Here is a 16,658-nt window from a genome sequence, read left to right on the forward strand (position 1 = left end):
TAGAACAAAGTGAGAACATTCATACTGTGCTCCCTATGAGTTTTGGCACTCACCTATGGCGTCCACATTAACTCTTGGAATGCTGCTTGCCTGCTCATTGCCAAGCCCATCACCTACATATTTATTCTGATTGTTGAAGCTGCAGACTGGCACATGTGGGGTTACACGAGGAAGAGGGCCTCCATTCACCACCTCTCCTATAGAGACTCCACGTTTCTGCTCTATGAACACAGATTTATTGGTCTTAAGCGTGCCCTCTGGTTCAGTGAATGAGAGGCGGTTCAGTTCAACAAAGCTACAAGGAAAACAAATACAAATTGTTATTGGAGATTCTCTAGTGTTGGTATCATCCACAGATTTACATACTTGATATAGTGCTTTTTTAATCAGGCTGGGATTCTATAGTAAAATGTAATAAATAGCAGTGTTAAAACACATACTTCAAACACACTGCATTTTAGTCTGTTCACCTTAATACCTAATCTGCATTTTAGATGATTAAGTGAAGAGACTGCCACACCTCTGATTTACTAGGATATCAGAATAGTCTGAGGGGAGCAGGAAGGAACACTTGCAAATCTATGAAAAAACACCAATGCTGAAGAACTGTAGAATGAAGGAAGTAACTTTTTGAAGCACTGAATAGTTCACTGGTTGTAATGTTTGAATCACAACTAGCCAGCAGTACAAATGAAATAGGGAAGGTGAGAAACATGTTGCTGAGCAATTCCGGACACACACTGGATTCCATTTTGGACTGGATATCCAAAGAACAGTGCGTTGTAAATGTGTCACATATTCTCCAAGTTGATGGTTTGTAGATCTCAATGGGTACTCAGCAAGAGTGCTGCTGCATCTTCTATTCCAAGTCAGTCACATTTGGGGCAGCAGGCAACCCAAGTTGTTGTGACAGAGCACAAAACAATCAATCATGCAACTGTCTGCTTGGAAATAGCCCAAGTCGTATTAATATGGCTAATAGAGACTTACAGCTTTTTTTATTTTCTGTGAAGCTCCCTTCTCCTGCAAGCAAAAATGTAGGTGTCTTTAGAGATAGAAAACAGTTGACAACCTTTGAACTAATTGCAGACTTGTCCTTCATAGCACTTTGAAGGACTTATGGTAGGCATCCTTGCTGAACAAAAAAGCCTGAATTCCAGTTGTGCATCCAGAAAAAGACAACAGAAGGGTTGTCTACCTTATCTTTTGTGTCAGCTGAGATATGATCTGAGCAAAGGTTCAGCTCCCAGATAGATGATGGACTAGCTGCAAGTGATAATGATTTATCTAAATAGGACATGAATAAACTCTGTGATGATCTACTATGAGAATAAAAAGGACGCTCAGGTCTAACTAGTATAGTAGAATATGAAAGTACTTAATATGAAGGATGGAACCGAATTAGGGGTGGGGGCTTATAAGACTGTGATAACAATGATGAAGGCTTATACATCACTATAGTAATAAAACCCTTTCCAATTCAGGGTATATGATTTTCTCACCAATGGCGCGCTAGCTAGTCCAATAGTGCTCGGAATGTGCAGTTTCCTGAGCTCTAACAACTATAGAGGAAAGCTGTTAAATGTAGAAATGCTGGTTGTGGTGCAGCACTGGCCCTTGTCCTTGGTTGGGAAATGTGGGCCAACTCAAAGCTGTAAGGTTTTGTTTATGGAGTAGTCTGTAGACTCATAAACCAGGATTGCCTCACATGTCCGTTCCTCAACAATCATTCTGAAAAGTAAGAGAATAACGTTTTTTATGATCAGGACCACTGCAAACAGGTCGAGCTAGAAGGTTTACACTCTAAGGAAGTTACTGATTGTCTTATGCCAATAAATCTAGTCCTTTCTGAAAGGATTCTACCCATTGGCTAGTCTGACCTGGTAGATATTCTAAGCAGTTTTCAGCATTATTCTAAAGTTCCCAATGTCATAGGACTTGCAGCTCTGCTGATAATCTTGACTCTGTTTGTAAATGTAGAACATTGAGCTTATGTTGCCTATTGTTATTTTGAAGAACTCATGGATTCAGTGTAGGAATGCCAGAAGGGCCAAAAAGATTTCTCATAATTCTGCTACACTAATATGCAGTCTCTTTTCTTGTCACTAACAGTAGGCATGTATCAAAAAATATTGAACAAGTGCACAACAGATCCCAGGGACACATTAGTAATGAAAAACAAACTGTGCTTCTTTGTCCCAAAATGAAAGAAGTATCAGAAGGTTTCTTGCACCCAACAACCTCATGCATGCCTGTGATGTATCACTTTGACTAAATCGTTGTTGCATTTGCCACTGTTATCCATTTAAAGTTTCACAGACTGGTATAATATGCAGCTAGTGATGATGGCACTAACAGGAAGAGCAAGGACACTTCAACTAAATTCATAACATTTGCACCTAAAGGAGAGACTGCTGGTTTGAAGTAAACAGCAGCATTTTTGGCCTTTGGAATAAAGGCTGGTGAAGAAACTGGTATGAGTGACCTTCAGATGTTTCACCGCCTGTTGCCAGAAATCCTCCTGTTTATCCGGAAAAAGAAACAGCCCATTTCACATCCAACAAAGCTTACATCTTGGAATTTAAGGTATGTAATTCTTAATCCGCACGTTTACCAAAGCAAGTTTGTCGCTCAAGCAGTTATCAAAAATACAGCTTATACTTCTGGGTCAAAGAAGGTGCCCTTTTAACCACCTTTGGCATCAAAGAAAGCTGTATCACGAGCTATCCGAGGTTTAAAACTGGGTTTAATCAATTGCATTGTTATATTGATGCTGCAAGCTTGGGTCTCTTCGCAACATGTGTTACTTATTAAGCTCTTGGCCCCTGCTATCCAGCCAACTAAAAAGGCTGTGCTGTGCCACACTTGTCTGCTATAACCGGATGTATGACGTGACAACGTATACTGTTACCACGCATACCTTTACAACGCGGTATTTACAACGAATACCGTTACAACGCATAGCGCTTAGAGGTGCTGGATAGTGGTAAGTATAATTTTATATTCCAACTCCAGTCCCCGTGGACACTAGGGAAGGTGTTGGATATAAAATGATACTTATTCCCTATCCTAGAGTGCCCCACAGCGCAATGCGTTGTAATGGTATGCGTGGTAATGCCTGCGTTCTAATGGTAGTGCGTTGTAAAAATTCCGTTGTAAACGTTGTATACCGCTATAACCCACTGACACAGCAATGCAAATAAAGGCCTTTATTGTAGTTTTTGCTGAGTAACAATAACACATTGATTTGAGTAATCTAATCCCTGTCCACCCATGTTGGAGGTTGAATACCAACTATGGGGCGGCTGAATTTTTATCAGCTGCCGGTTCAGCGATGGAGATGTCGGAGTCCAGTTTAATCAGGCCTGTGAAAAGAGGGACAGCTATATCTGGCAACTTACACCTTGTTCAGATTCTGGCGATGACTGCCCAAGACAACTGTTTCTGCATGATTAGCACCCACTCACAGTATAGATTTTCAAGAACTAATTTAAAAAAAAATTCTGAGCTTTACCTGAAAAATCGCACAGGATGTTTTTTTTCCTTGGTCGTCATGGTTGCTGAATGAGCTTCTAGCAAATATGATTAAAATAGTGAAAAATAGTAATGTAATCGAGGTAGAGTCTACAGGAGGTTGAGTTGGTGCTTTTTTATTTGGTAACACAATGTCCTCTTGTTAGTAAGTGAATCTTTATCAGGGTTGTGGGATTACGAGATTACATACTAGGTGAGAAACTTCAGGTTTTGGATGTAGATGCTGGGCTGTTGGTGGCATCTGATGAGAAGAATGAAGATGCTCCGGAGACAGCCCAGCAGAAGAAATAAAAAAAGAAAATAGAGCGAAATCTGCTAGCACTTTGAGTAGCGGTAGAGAACATTCAAGCTTATAACTGTCCAAAAGAACAGGGGGCATCTAAGCACCCTAGAGTGTGTCCTTGAGAACTGGAAGCCCTGAACTTACTCAAGCTCACTCTTTAGCTGTGGAACCACATGTGATGCATCTATTAAGAAGAGGCAGCCTGAAAGATACAATTGCAGGCACAGAGGGAAAAGTTTGAGAGGACAATCGTGTGTTTCGAAACGTCTTTTTGGGTTTATTAACTTTTGTACTGTGCACCACAATGTCTGTCTTTACCTCCGACCTTACAGTGTTTGAAAATGGACTAATATGTGGTGTGGATGTGAGACCTCACTATCTAATAAGGTCACAATATCCATCAGGAACAGTTAGGTTTCTTTCACAAATCCTTTAATTCAGTCCTAGGTAGCTGCAGCACAGAGCAGAGAAAGAATCAATGCAGTAAAAATCTAAATCGAATTTCTAAAAATCAAGCATATTTTTATCTTAAATTAGATACCAAAGTAACAAAAATCAATTGAGGGGAACAGTATATTTTTTAAAAGGTAAATAAATTCTTTGAATACATTTTAGTAATCAGCCTTGCTGTTTCTAAGCCAATGGGCTAGCACGACCACCAATCCTCTCTTGGCCAGGCCACAACGGGTTGGGAAGTAATCACAGGGATGATTTAGGTACGGGGGGAAGTTAAATGTTGGGTCCAGCAGTCTCAAAGTCCTCACAGTTGATTTCACCAGGACGGCTGTTCCCACAAAGAAGTGGTCCTCATGCTAGACATGCAGGGTGCTTAGAAGATACTCAGGATGCTGAAGATGCAGAAGCTGTGGAAGAGATTGCGGTGAGTGGTTCTGGCGCCACCCGTAGTCCACCAACTTCCAGATCACCTCCAGCCTCAGGAGTCGATCCAGTGAAGTCCAGTGCGTGTCCAGTTGCCACTGGTCGACTAGTCTCCGGTGACAGTGGTCTTCAGCAGTTGTCCACATGTTTATTTCTTGCAGGAGGACCAGGGTTCATTTCGAACAGCATCCACAGGTCCCGCTAACTGGAGAACACATTGGAAAGGCTGGGACGGCTCCCCAGCAGGCAATTTGGTGTCCAGCAGCAAGGTAAGTGATCCTAGGAAGCTGGGCTCTCACAGGAAGGCTTCCTTTAAATTTTGTGGCACTGAGGTAGAAACAGGGAGTCAGCCAATCGACTCTTAGATGCACTCCTTCCGCTCAGGTACACATGGGCAACTTCTCCATGAGTGGGCACGGCAGGCTCAGTCCTCCCTTTACATCGTCCCAGGGTTCAGCTGGTGCTATCCAGTCTTTGGTGACGCATTTATTTGGTGGCTCCAGGGAGCACCAGGGCAGTTTTTCTTCAGTCTTCTTTCCCGTTCAGTCCTCAGAGGATTGTGGGTCTGGGACGCAACTTTTATGCCGTCTTCTCATTTGTGAGAGAGCGAATGGGGCAATAGTTCCCACGAGGCAATCCATCCCACTTTATGTAACTTCCTGGGGGCTTGGTCCTCAAACAATCCCAGGATACCCCTCTCTACCCCAATCCAAGATGATGCAAGTCTTTTTCCAACGTGAGGAGCCCTAGGCACATCTCTGGGGGAACCCAACATAATGTGCCACTCCTATTGGAACGTCAATTCTGCAACAGGTTTTCCCCCTCTGGAGAAGTTACCAGCCTGTTGCCTACACAAAGGAGCGGGCAAGCGAAGGTGTGAACGCCATTTGGTTCACTGGGGCAGTAGCCTCTGTGAAGCTGCACCAACAGTAGCCACCGCCCGGGAGTCATCCAGCTGGAGGAGGTCACACCTCCTCCAGTCTTCAATTCTCTATGTTCCCTGTTCCAAGAAGTGCTTCACACCTCCTAGCAGGGGGACGGCATGTCGTCTCAGATGACTACTGTTGCAGTTAAACCAGAAAGGCTACTTATTTATTTATTGATTTATTTATAAAGTTTTATATAGCGCGAACAAGATCCCGAAGGATATCAGAGTGCTTTACAATATGTTGGGAGGAAGAACATAAATGCAGTGTCACTTGAAGTTGCTGATTGTAGTTTATTACTCTGGGCTTTAAGTGCTACAGTTAGACTGCGATATCAAGAGTTTCAAGTTTCTTTATTTCCTGCATAGTTACTAAAAACCATTGCAATGTTAGTGCATAAAATACAAAATTAGAACATAAAAAACATCTGTATATATAAAATTTCCACAAGATATAAGCGAGTACCTCAATTTCCACTGCCTTTTTTAAATTTTATTACAATAGCAATCTTCAAAATAAAACTGGAATAAAACCAATTGTTGAATGACTCTTAACAAATATAAACAAACTTGTATTTTGGTCATGGTATATGTCCTTGTATAGCTAGAAGCTATATATTGCAGTTCAATTTTTCTTTCGACCAGTCCGCAACTTCTTTCTGCAGGTCGTCTTGTTTGTGTTTCTCAGAATTTCTCCACTTGTAGCAAGAGTTGTCTCTTTGCAGCTGGCAATGTATTCTTACGGTGGACTGCTTTGGGGCGTGCTCCTATCAAAATGTACAGCAGTGCCGAGGCCTGGTTCAGTTTTTGCAGGTTTGGGCAATTTTTGTTCAGCCAGCAAAAGGAATTTTACCAGTCTACAGTTTAGTTGTATATTTTCTGGGTTTAAGCAGGCTAACACCGCTTGCCTCCTGGTGCAGATGCCTTTCTGTTTGAATGGATCTTTGGGAAACTGTTGCCGTACTTGGTGCATTTCCTTGCATAAGCAGATTAGATGGACTATATCGCCTGGTTTGGTTTTGCACAACCTGCACGGCTCTGGTGCTTGTGTCCTTAGCCAATGTAGAAAATGTTGAACGCACGGAAAGATTCCTATGCTATGTCTCAAAAAGTTCATTTTTATGGAATTCGAGTAACCCTGGTTGAAAAATGGTTGTGGGGCCAGTGATTTGTATGAATTAAGGGTCATCCAGGCATACAATCTGTTTGTGAAACTTGCTTTGTTCTCCACCAGAGAGATTTGTTTTAAGGTTTTCCAGACAATATTCAGATTAAAGCCTATAGAATTATGTTCAGCATTCCGTCCTACACATCACTTGCTCAAATAGGGCTGGAGTTTGGACTCCTATGACAAGCTCTAGCTAGGTATGGCACTTATATCATCTGCTTGTACAGGATCAGAAGTGCCACCACAAACACGTTAAAGCATCTGCTGTGGCAGGATATCCAGCACAGGGAGCGCTCCCAAGCCAGAAGCAGCCTACAGCTAGCCTTAGAACACACCAAACTTACAGAAAGAGTTGGGGTAGCTAATTTGCGCATCCTTTCACAGAGCCTAAGTGTTCATTAAGACCAGTCTTGAGGGTCTGAGGAAGCAAATGCAGTTGTCATGGGGACATGATGCATAGCTCCCTCTCCCACTCTACAGACCTGTGGCATCTTAAGTAAAGAAGTCATGTTTTGGAAACCAGACTCGTAAAGAGAAATGACTATGTGAGCTTGGGAGCAAACATTCTTCCCGTCCAAAAATAAATTGTCTTAAGTGCTTCTATAAATTAACGTAGCATTTGACTAATCCAGTTTTATCCAGCGGTCAGTTCATTTAGAAGAGGCACAAATGAACAGTCCTATGAGGCACATGAGAATGTGTGTGTGTGTGTGTGTGTGTGTGTGTATATATATATATATATATATATATATATATATATATATATATATATATATATATATATATATATATACATACATATATACACACACACACACTATAGATCTATGACTTTCTGAAGTCATCTTTCTATTAACAGTTACGTTAAATCAGTTCTCAGCAATAAGTCAGGGTTAATATAATGATTAATTTGATAATTTGGAGTAACATGTTTGGTGGTTCCAAACGGAAGTTAGCCCTTGGCGCTGTGGCTAGTGAAACTCCATGTTGGCCAATCATACCACAGGCCTTGATACAGTGGAAACAGCAATTTAGTGTTTTCGCTGTCAGTGCATCTTAAATACAAAGGAAATAGGTCTATTTTAATATTAAGCACCCTGCCTAAAGGGCTACCCAGGCGTTCACTAGGGGTGGGTTACTAATGTGAAAAAGAAGGTTTTGATTTGGCAAAAGAGTTTATTTTGCCACGTCGAAATAGCAGGCCTTGAGTAATGTTTTCACCTTGTTACGTAGTGATTGCACAATCAAGTGCAGCAGTCCACTAGTGACATTTAACTTATTATCCCTGGGTATCTCTTGTGCCATTTATTAGGCAGTTATAAGTTATTCAAATGAACCAATCAGGTGTTAGCCCATTGTACACCTACTTTTGGGCTCAGAACACATGCACTGGGTCTGGAAAGCAGAATCCAGCGTAGCACAAAGTCGAAAGAAACTGCAGAATCAGTGCAAAAACTAGTGGGGGGAATCATTCAAAACAGGTCCATTCCTACACACTTGTTCAAATTTCTACCTTCTTCCTTCACTTGCTCCCTCATTCACAATAAGCTCCTGTATCCCTCGCCCTCAATTGTCTCCCTTTCATTTCTCCTCTGCCCTCCTTTCCATCTTTACAGAATATGTAATGCATGTGACCAAAATACCATAACACAACAAACATCTGTTTGATTTTGTGTCTATTTGTGTAAATACGGAACTCTTCAACAGTATGGTGTAAAAAAAAAAAATAGCAAACATGCACATATCTGCTCACTGCTCCCTCTGCAACAAAAGAACAAAGGACTTGTACATTTCAATATGCCCAACAACTATCACTAATTTTGATCACGATCCCTTTTGAGATGCATGTTAATAAAAACATGTGAAAAACCCAATCCCCTAACAACCGCTCCCTCATGATTTCTACACATCAGAAACTAGGATAGATAACACCCACAACAACCTTACCCAGGATGCCCCCTCACTTCCTCCATTTGATTACCAAGACTACATGCTTTGACTCCTACTTCCTCCATTCTGTTAGCTCATAAAAAAACTTGGGTACATTTTCCCAAACCCATCAACAAGCTGAACACTGCAACTCGTTCTCGTGGCTGCATACCCATCAGAGACACTCAGACCATATGAGACTAGGAAATCGGAGGCTTCGTCGCAGTCTCTGAAGAGAAGCATCCGCATCACAGTTTCCACAGGGAAGGAGGTTGATCTCTGGTTGCTAGTGTAAGCAACATTTAAAGCCATGAGAGCATCTCTGCGAATCTAGGAGACAACAGAATAGTAGGACATATTTTAACAAAATTGCCTTTGTAAGCACATTTCAAAAGCTCAAGTACACTTTATCCATAACTCAGTGTTAGAACATGGAAAGCCTTTATTGTTTCTTTCAGCTTCAATTCTAAACAGTGGGTCACTCTCTAGCTACACAGAATGTCAGAGGGTCAGAACTCAGGTTTACAAGAGGCTATTTATGCTGGTGCTGTATCGAGATAATTCCTGAAGCAATAAGTTGCAAATCTATACTACATGGACAAACTTTAACAGGAGTGGATGGAAAAAAGAGGTAGGAATTGGATTTTGCAGGAATTCAGTAGATCAGGTTTTGAAACAAGGAGTGAAGCTTTTTGGGGAAAAAGACCATCAATGTTGCAATGTTATTTTCTTGGTAGCAGAAAGCTATTTTTGATTTTGTTATTATGGCTCAAGTAGAGGCATTTCAAAATTGTATTACTGCACAAGTTACTACTTGTGTAACGATATATCTGTAAGAGACATTAGTTAGTGATAGATTCCTTAACTTAGAATTTTCCTAGGCATCAGACTGGATCCACAAAGTTTTTTCGTCAGCAGTACCCCTGCGCGTCGGTAGGTGGCGTCATGCAGCTATGCGTCCATCGCTGGCGTTGTAAGTGCCGAGATGACATCACGAAGACTACTTAGATGCCACCCATGCGTGCGGACGTTAGTTCTATACACGACTTTCCGCGCCAGGAGTGCAGAGCCACGCAAGAAACTGACCGCTGGTGCCATGAAACTAGGGCCCTGAAAGGGATGACCTTAACCCTAGAAATCGGTTTGCAGACGGGAAGGATAGGTGGAGCGGTAAGGAATCTATCACTAAATAATGTCTCTTACAGATATATTGTTACACAAGTAGTAACGTGTGCATCTGAAAGAGAAACATTAGTGATAGATTCCTTACCTTAGAATAGATACCCCAGCAACACCCACCCCGGTGATGAGTCTGCAAACTCGATTACCACAGAAAGTCACGGAGATCAGAACGGCCAAAGAAGCCGTCTCTACAGACTTGACTGTCAAGGCAGTAATGCATGGTAAATTTGTGCAGCGAGGCCCAGGTAGCTGCCTGACAAATGTCCAGCAAGGGAACGCCGCTTCCCAAGGCAGTAGTGGCTGCTGTTGCCCTGGTGGAATGGGAACGCAGCCCCACAGGAGGCTCCTTCTTAGCCAATGCGTAAGAGGCCTTGATGCAGAGAACGACCCACAGAGAGATGGGTCCATTTATGCATGGCGCAACCTTTTTTGGCACCCACTTAGCCGGCTGGTCATCCACCCGGAACTGTTGTGTGTGCTTCAGATAGAAGAGAGCGCACGTTTTTGGTCCAGGCGATGGAGCCTCTCTTCCTCTTTAGAAGGATGGGGAAAGAAGGTGGGCAAAGTGATGGTCTGCCAGTTGTGGAAGGGCGTGATAACCTTTGACAGGAAGGAAGGACGGGTCCTTAAAACCACCTTGTCTGGATGAACAGAAAGGAAAAGAGGTTTGGAAGAAAGAGCCTGGAGCTCACTCACTCTTCGGGCAGAGGTGATGGCTACCAGGAAAGCCGTCTCGAGAGTGAGAAGACGCAAAGGACAGTTATGAAGGGGCTCAAAGGGAGCGCACATCAGATACGTCAAGACAAGTTTTAAGTCCCATTGAGTCATTATGAACGGCACAGGAGGAAATGTGTGCATAATCAGGAAACGGTTAACAACCGGGGACTTAAAAAGAGAAGGCTGATCTGGAAGCCGTAGAAAGGCGGAGTTGGACGAAAGAGAACCTTTGATAGTGCCCAGGGCAGAGCCCTGCTGTGCCAAAGAAAGAGGGAACAGAAGAACCTCGGAAAGAGGGGCAGAAAGGGGATCAACAGCCTTCGCTGTGCACCATGCCACAAACTTGTTCCACCTGCAGGCTTATATCGTTTTAGTGGAGATGCGCCTGGCTGCCAGAATGGCATCCAGACTTCAGGAGGAAGATCGAAGGCTGTCAACTGTCGTCGCTCAATCTCCACGCATGGAGGTGGAGGCTGGACAGGTTCGGGTGGAGGACCGTCACCTGCTGCTGACACAGATGATCCTCCTGAAGAAGCAGTCGGATCGGGGGATCGATCGCCATGTTGAGTAGCTCGGGATACCAGTATCTTCGTGCCCAATCCGGAGCCACAAGGATGACTTGGTCCCAGTCGCGCCAAATCTTCTTCAGCACTCTGAGCAGAAATGGTAAAGGCAGAAAGCCGTACAACAGACCGCAACTCCACTCGCGCCGAGCGAGTGCCGCCTTGAAAATTCCAACGCGAAGAACTGATGACATTGCGCGTGCTCTTCTCATATTAAGGTACCTAGAGGTACATATAAATCAAGTCTTAAATAATTAAGTTCTACTGAACATAGTTGTTGTAGAGCAAAGGGCCTAGCACACCCAGACTACAACTCCTAGAGAGGTTTAGTAGATAACACTTAGTGTAGGTAGGTGTACACACACTACACCTCACTAGATCATGTCTCTGAGAGCAGAACCTAGTGGATCTCTCCCAGCAGAGGTAGACCCTCTCAGGATACCTTCCAGATATGATACCCTAACCTTCCATGAGTTGAGGCACTTGTGCACAAATAGGAGGTTAAAGCAAGGGTCAACCCCTACCCTCAAGCACCTGATAGAACTCATAGAGGAGTAGGATGCTAAAAAAGCATTTAACACAGGTCCTTCAGGCAATACAGAAGAGGGTCAGCCCTCAGCAGAAGATTCCCCTGATCACAATCTAGTTGAGGATACTGAGGATGATGATGGCTAGGTCCAAGTAGGAGTACTTAGCCAGGCCAACCTAAGCCTACATGGGGCTGGAGGGGGCATAGCCCCATACAGACCCCCAAGCAGGCTTAACACTGAGCACAGAAGGAGGAGATCCCTTTTCAGGGAGTCTCACCACTCTGGTGCCTCAATAGGGTCAGAAGCCGTCAGGAGAATGAATTCCCCTGAGAGACTAGAGCATCAAGCAAGGATGAGAGAAGTCAAGCTTAGGATCCAGAGGCAAGAACTTGCCCTGGCCAAAGAGACCCTGGCTTTCGCAAGAGAGCAACAGTTAGGTGGATTAGAACCCACTGGTGGAAGCAATACCCCTAGGAATAGGGAAGGGTCATTTGACCATAGAAACCTAAGTAAGATTGTCCCTCCCTACAACAGTGGGGATGACATCCACAAATGGATAACTGCTTTGGAGAGGGCCTGCAAAGTACAGCAGGTACCCCCAAGTCAGTGGGCTGCAATCTTATGGCTCTCCTTTTCAGAAAAAGGAAGAGAAAAGCTCCTCACAGTTAGTGATGAGGATGCTAACAACTACAAAGCCCCGAAGAGTGCTCTGATAGATGGGTTTGGCTTAACCACTGAGCAATATAGGTTGTTGTTCAGAGACACCCAGAAGACACAGACTCAGGACTGGACTGACTTTGTTGCTTGTGCCACTAAGGTTCTGGAGGGCTGGTTGCTGGGCAGTAAAGTTACTATACAGGATTGTAGAATTTGATCATGAGAGAACAAATACTTAACAACTGTCAAAACCAGTTATTGCATCAGCGCCTGGTTGACTCTGATCTGACCTCTCCCCAAGAATTGGGAAAGAAGGTAGACAAATGTGTCAGAACCAGGATGAGGCAGAAGGTCCAGAACCAAGGTGGTGATCAGAAGAAGCAAGACCAAAAGGGTGGGGATCAGAAAGTTAAAGACCAGAAGTCTTCACCAGGTCCCCAAAAATCTTGTAATGAGGGGGGTTCCAAGAAATCCAAGAGGAAAGAAGGTCAAAGAAAACCCTGGTGCAATGTCTGTAAAAGTAATACTCACTGGACCAGTGATTGCACCAAAAAGGAGACAGCTCCAGCCGCCATTGCTCCCAAGGCAACTGTTCCCCCTAGTGCAGCAAATAGTGGTGGATCTCAACAGAAGGGTGTAGTAGGGTTAACCCTGGGAACTGAGATGGACTCTTCGCCTAGTCAGATTGCCAACTCAAGCTGTCCTTGTCTGTGATATGGACATGGCTATGTCCTCTACTGTGAGCCCTAGTAACCTGGGCAAGTACAGACAGACACCTTTAATCAATAATAAAGTGGCTCAGGCCTACCGGGACACATGTTCCAGTGTCACCATGGTGACGCCTAACTTTGTGGACCCTGGACAGATCATACTAGGTGAGAATTACCTAGTGACCAATGCTAGCAAAGCCACTACCACCCATAGTATGGCAATTGCTAATTTCTCCTGGGGAGGGGACACTGGAATCAAAAGAGTTGTTGTAAGTTCAGACATCCCTGTTGAATGTTTGTTGGGAAATGATATAGAATCTTCAGTCTGGTCTGAAGTGGAGTATAGGACTCATTCAGTGATGCTGGGCATATCAGTACATGTCCTTGCTGTGACCAGGTCACAGGCCAAAAAGTGCCAAACTGAACAGGCTCTGGATCCTGAATGCAAATGCTACTTACCAGTATGCATCTGTTCTTGGCATGTAGGGCTGCTGACATTCATATCTGTGCATAGATCGCCGCCTAGTGTTGGGTCCGGATGATTGCACATTGTTGTCCTGGAAGAGTCTTCGAAGTATCACGAGATAGGTGGCTCCTCCCCTGGACTACAGTGCGCATGGGCATCGCCTCCATCCCCAGATTGTTTTTAGCCATTGGCAGAGATGGAGTGAAATATGTGAGTGATGCCCTATGCTAAGAGTATGAAAATATGTGTAAAGAAAATACTGCAGCTGCTACAGGCGCCGGGGAGGAGGGCGGGCGATATGAATGTCAGCAGCCCTACATGCCAAGAACAGATGCATACTGGTAAGTAGCATTTGCAGTTCGAGGCATGTGGGCTGCTGAATTCATATCTGTGCATAGAATACATAGCAGTCCCTCCATTAGCGGCGGCCGCCCGTGCCAGCTGCAGCCGTTTGAAAAAGCGTTTTGAGAACAGCCTGGCCAACAGCTGCCTGCTGTTTAGAGTGCACATCTACACAGTAATGCTTAGTGAAAGTATGCGTGGTAGACCATGTAGCTGCTCTACAAATATCTTCTAAGGGAATGTTACCTAGGAAAGCCATAGAGGCCCCCATCTTTCTGGTGGAGTGGGCTCTTGGTGGAATTGTGAGAGTGCGTTTAGCTTTAGCGTAACAGATCTGAATGCATTTCACTATCCACCTAGCGATCCCAGCTTTGGAGATAGCATTTCCCTTGTGGTGTGAGGCAAAAGCAACAAAGAGTTGCTTGGTCTTACGAAAATCTTTAGTCCTGTCGACGTAGTACATCAAGGGTCTCTTAACATCAAGGGTGTGGAGCATCCGCTCCGCCAGTGACTCTGGGTTTTGAAAAAACACTGGTAACTCAATTGTTTGGTACATGTGGAATTGAGATACAACCTTGGGTAAGAATTTAGGGTTAGTGCGGAGCACCACCCTGTTAGCGTGTACTTGGAAGAAAGGTTCCTGGATGGTGAGCGCCTGCAACTCGCTAACCCTCCTTAGCGATGTAATTGCTACTAAGAAAGCAACCTTCCAAGTCAGAAACTGAAGCTCACAAGAGTGCAGTGGCTCAAAGGGAGGACCCATCAGCCTTGTAAGAACCACATTGAGGTTCCATTCTGGAGATGGTGGTGTCCGCGGTGGAATGACCCTTTTGAGTCCTTCCAGAAAAGCCTTGATAGCAGGGACCTTAAAAAGGGATAGGTGTTGCCTATTCTGAAGGTATGCTGCCATCGCAGACAAATGAATGCGGATGGAAGAGTACGCCAAATTGCATTGGTACAGGTGGAACAGGTAGCAAATAATGTTCTGAATGGAAGCGTCCAGTGGGTCAATATCGTGGTTTACACAGTACATGACAAAGCGCTTCCACTTGGCTGCGTAACAAGCTCGAGTAGTGGGCTTCCTTGCCTCCCGAATGATGTCCATACAATCGGGGGGAAGATTGAGGTAGCCAAACTCTAGGACTTCAGGAGCCAGATCGCCAGGTTGAGCTGTTGCGGATCTGGGTGCTGAATGTTGCCATGGCTCTGCGTCAGAAGGCTGGGGGTGAGATGAAGCCTTTGATGCGGTACCACGGAGAGTTCCAGAAACGTGGTGTACCATGGTTGGCGAGCCCACGTTGGAGCAACCAGGATGAGAGTCATCGAGTGCTGCCCGAGTTTGCGTGCCACCAGCGGTATCAGAGGTGCTGGGGGAAAAGCGTACGCAAATCTGCCTGACCAGTTCATCCACATCGCATTGCCCTGTGATTGCGGGTGTGGGAACCTGGCGGCGAAGCTTTGGCATTTTGCGTTCTCTTTTGTGGCGAACAGGTCTATCTCTGGATGACCCCACCTTTGGATGTACGGTTGGAGTACTGATGGGTGTATCTCCCACTCGTGCATTTGGTGGCTGTGCCTGCTGAGCAGGTCCGCCATCTGGTTGTCTTTGCCCGGGAGATGCTCCGCCATGAGGAAGATGTTCCTCTGAATGGCCCACTTCCACATGCTCTGAGCCAGATGAGACAGCTGCGGAGAGTGTGTTCCTCCCTGCTTCTGGATGTAGTACATGGCCGTCATGTTGTCCGTCCGGATCAACACGACCTTGTTGGACAGATGTACTTTGAATGCCTTTAAAGCCATGAAGATTGCCATCAGTTCCAGAACGTTGATGTGCATCTTCCTCTGCTGTAGTGTCCATAGTCCCTGCACCGTGTAATGGAGTACATGCGCTCCCCATCCCTGGAGAGAAGCGTCTGTTGTCAGGATAATCTGTGGCACAGGCTCCTGGAACGGTCGGCCCTTGCAAAGGTTTTGTGGATTCCGCCAATGCAGAGAGTTGTACGCCCGACCGCTCACCAACACTAGGTTGGTCAGTTGCCTATGAGCCTGAGTCCACTGACGTGCCAAGCACTCCTGAAGCGGACGCATATGTAGTCTCGCGTGCGGGACGATGGAGATGCAGGAGGCCATCATGCCTATCAACTGCATGAACACCTTCGCTGGAAGCGAGTGCTGAGGTCTGAATCGTTGGATCAGCGTTTGGATGCTGGCGATTCTCACTGAGTTTGGCTGCGCAGTGGCTGCCAGTGTGTTTATCGTCGCGCCCAGATACTGCCGTACATGGGAGGGCTGGAGATGGGATTTTGGATAGTTCAGCGAGAATCCCAGATCGTGCAGGAGATGAATAGTGCGTGACACGTGGTCTGCGCACTGCTGTGCTGTTCTTGCCTGAATGAGCCAGTCGTCCAGATAAGGATAGACGTGGACGTTTTGGCGTCGCAGATGCGCCGCCACAGTCGCCAGGCACTTCGTAAAGACTCTTGGCGCTGTGGTGACCCCGAACGGCAGAACCCTGAACTGGTAGTGCTGGTCTTGGATTGTGAATCTGAGATACTTCCTGTGGGAAGGATGCAGGGGGATATGAAAGTATGCATCCTTTAGGTCCAGTGTGGCCAGGAAGTCCCCCTGTTGAAGCAGAGGGAGAACCTGCTGTAACGTGAGCATATGGAAGTGCTCCGAGAGAATATACCAGTTGAGGGGCCTGAGGTCCAGGATGGGCCTGAGGGATCCGTCCTTTTTGGGGATTAGAAAATACAGGGAGTAAACCCCTTTT

General features: G+C 45.1%; 1 protein-coding gene across 2 annotated transcripts in view; it reads right to left on the minus strand.

Annotated features, from left to right (window-relative positions):
* MCM3AP (minichromosome maintenance complex component 3 associated protein) overlaps positions 1-16,658 on the minus strand; it is a 622,263-nt gene that overhangs the window by 414,677 nt on the left and 190,928 nt on the right. For both annotated transcript variants that reach the window (XM_086956240.1, XM_086956239.1), the window contains exons 11-12: positions 8,891-9,048; positions 54-295 (exon numbers count right to left, since the gene is read on the minus strand). In XM_086956240.1, coding sequence (XP_086812366.1) covers positions 54-295; positions 8,891-9,048 — 400 coding nt within the window. The remainder of the gene's footprint in view (positions 1-53; positions 296-8,890; positions 9,049-16,658) is intronic.

This window comes from Lissotriton vulgaris, chromosome 2_1 (genome assembly GCF_964263255.1).
Source record: "Lissotriton vulgaris chromosome 2_1, aLisVul1.2, whole genome shotgun sequence".
NCBI lineage: Eukaryota > Metazoa > Chordata > Amphibia > Caudata > Salamandridae > Lissotriton > Lissotriton vulgaris.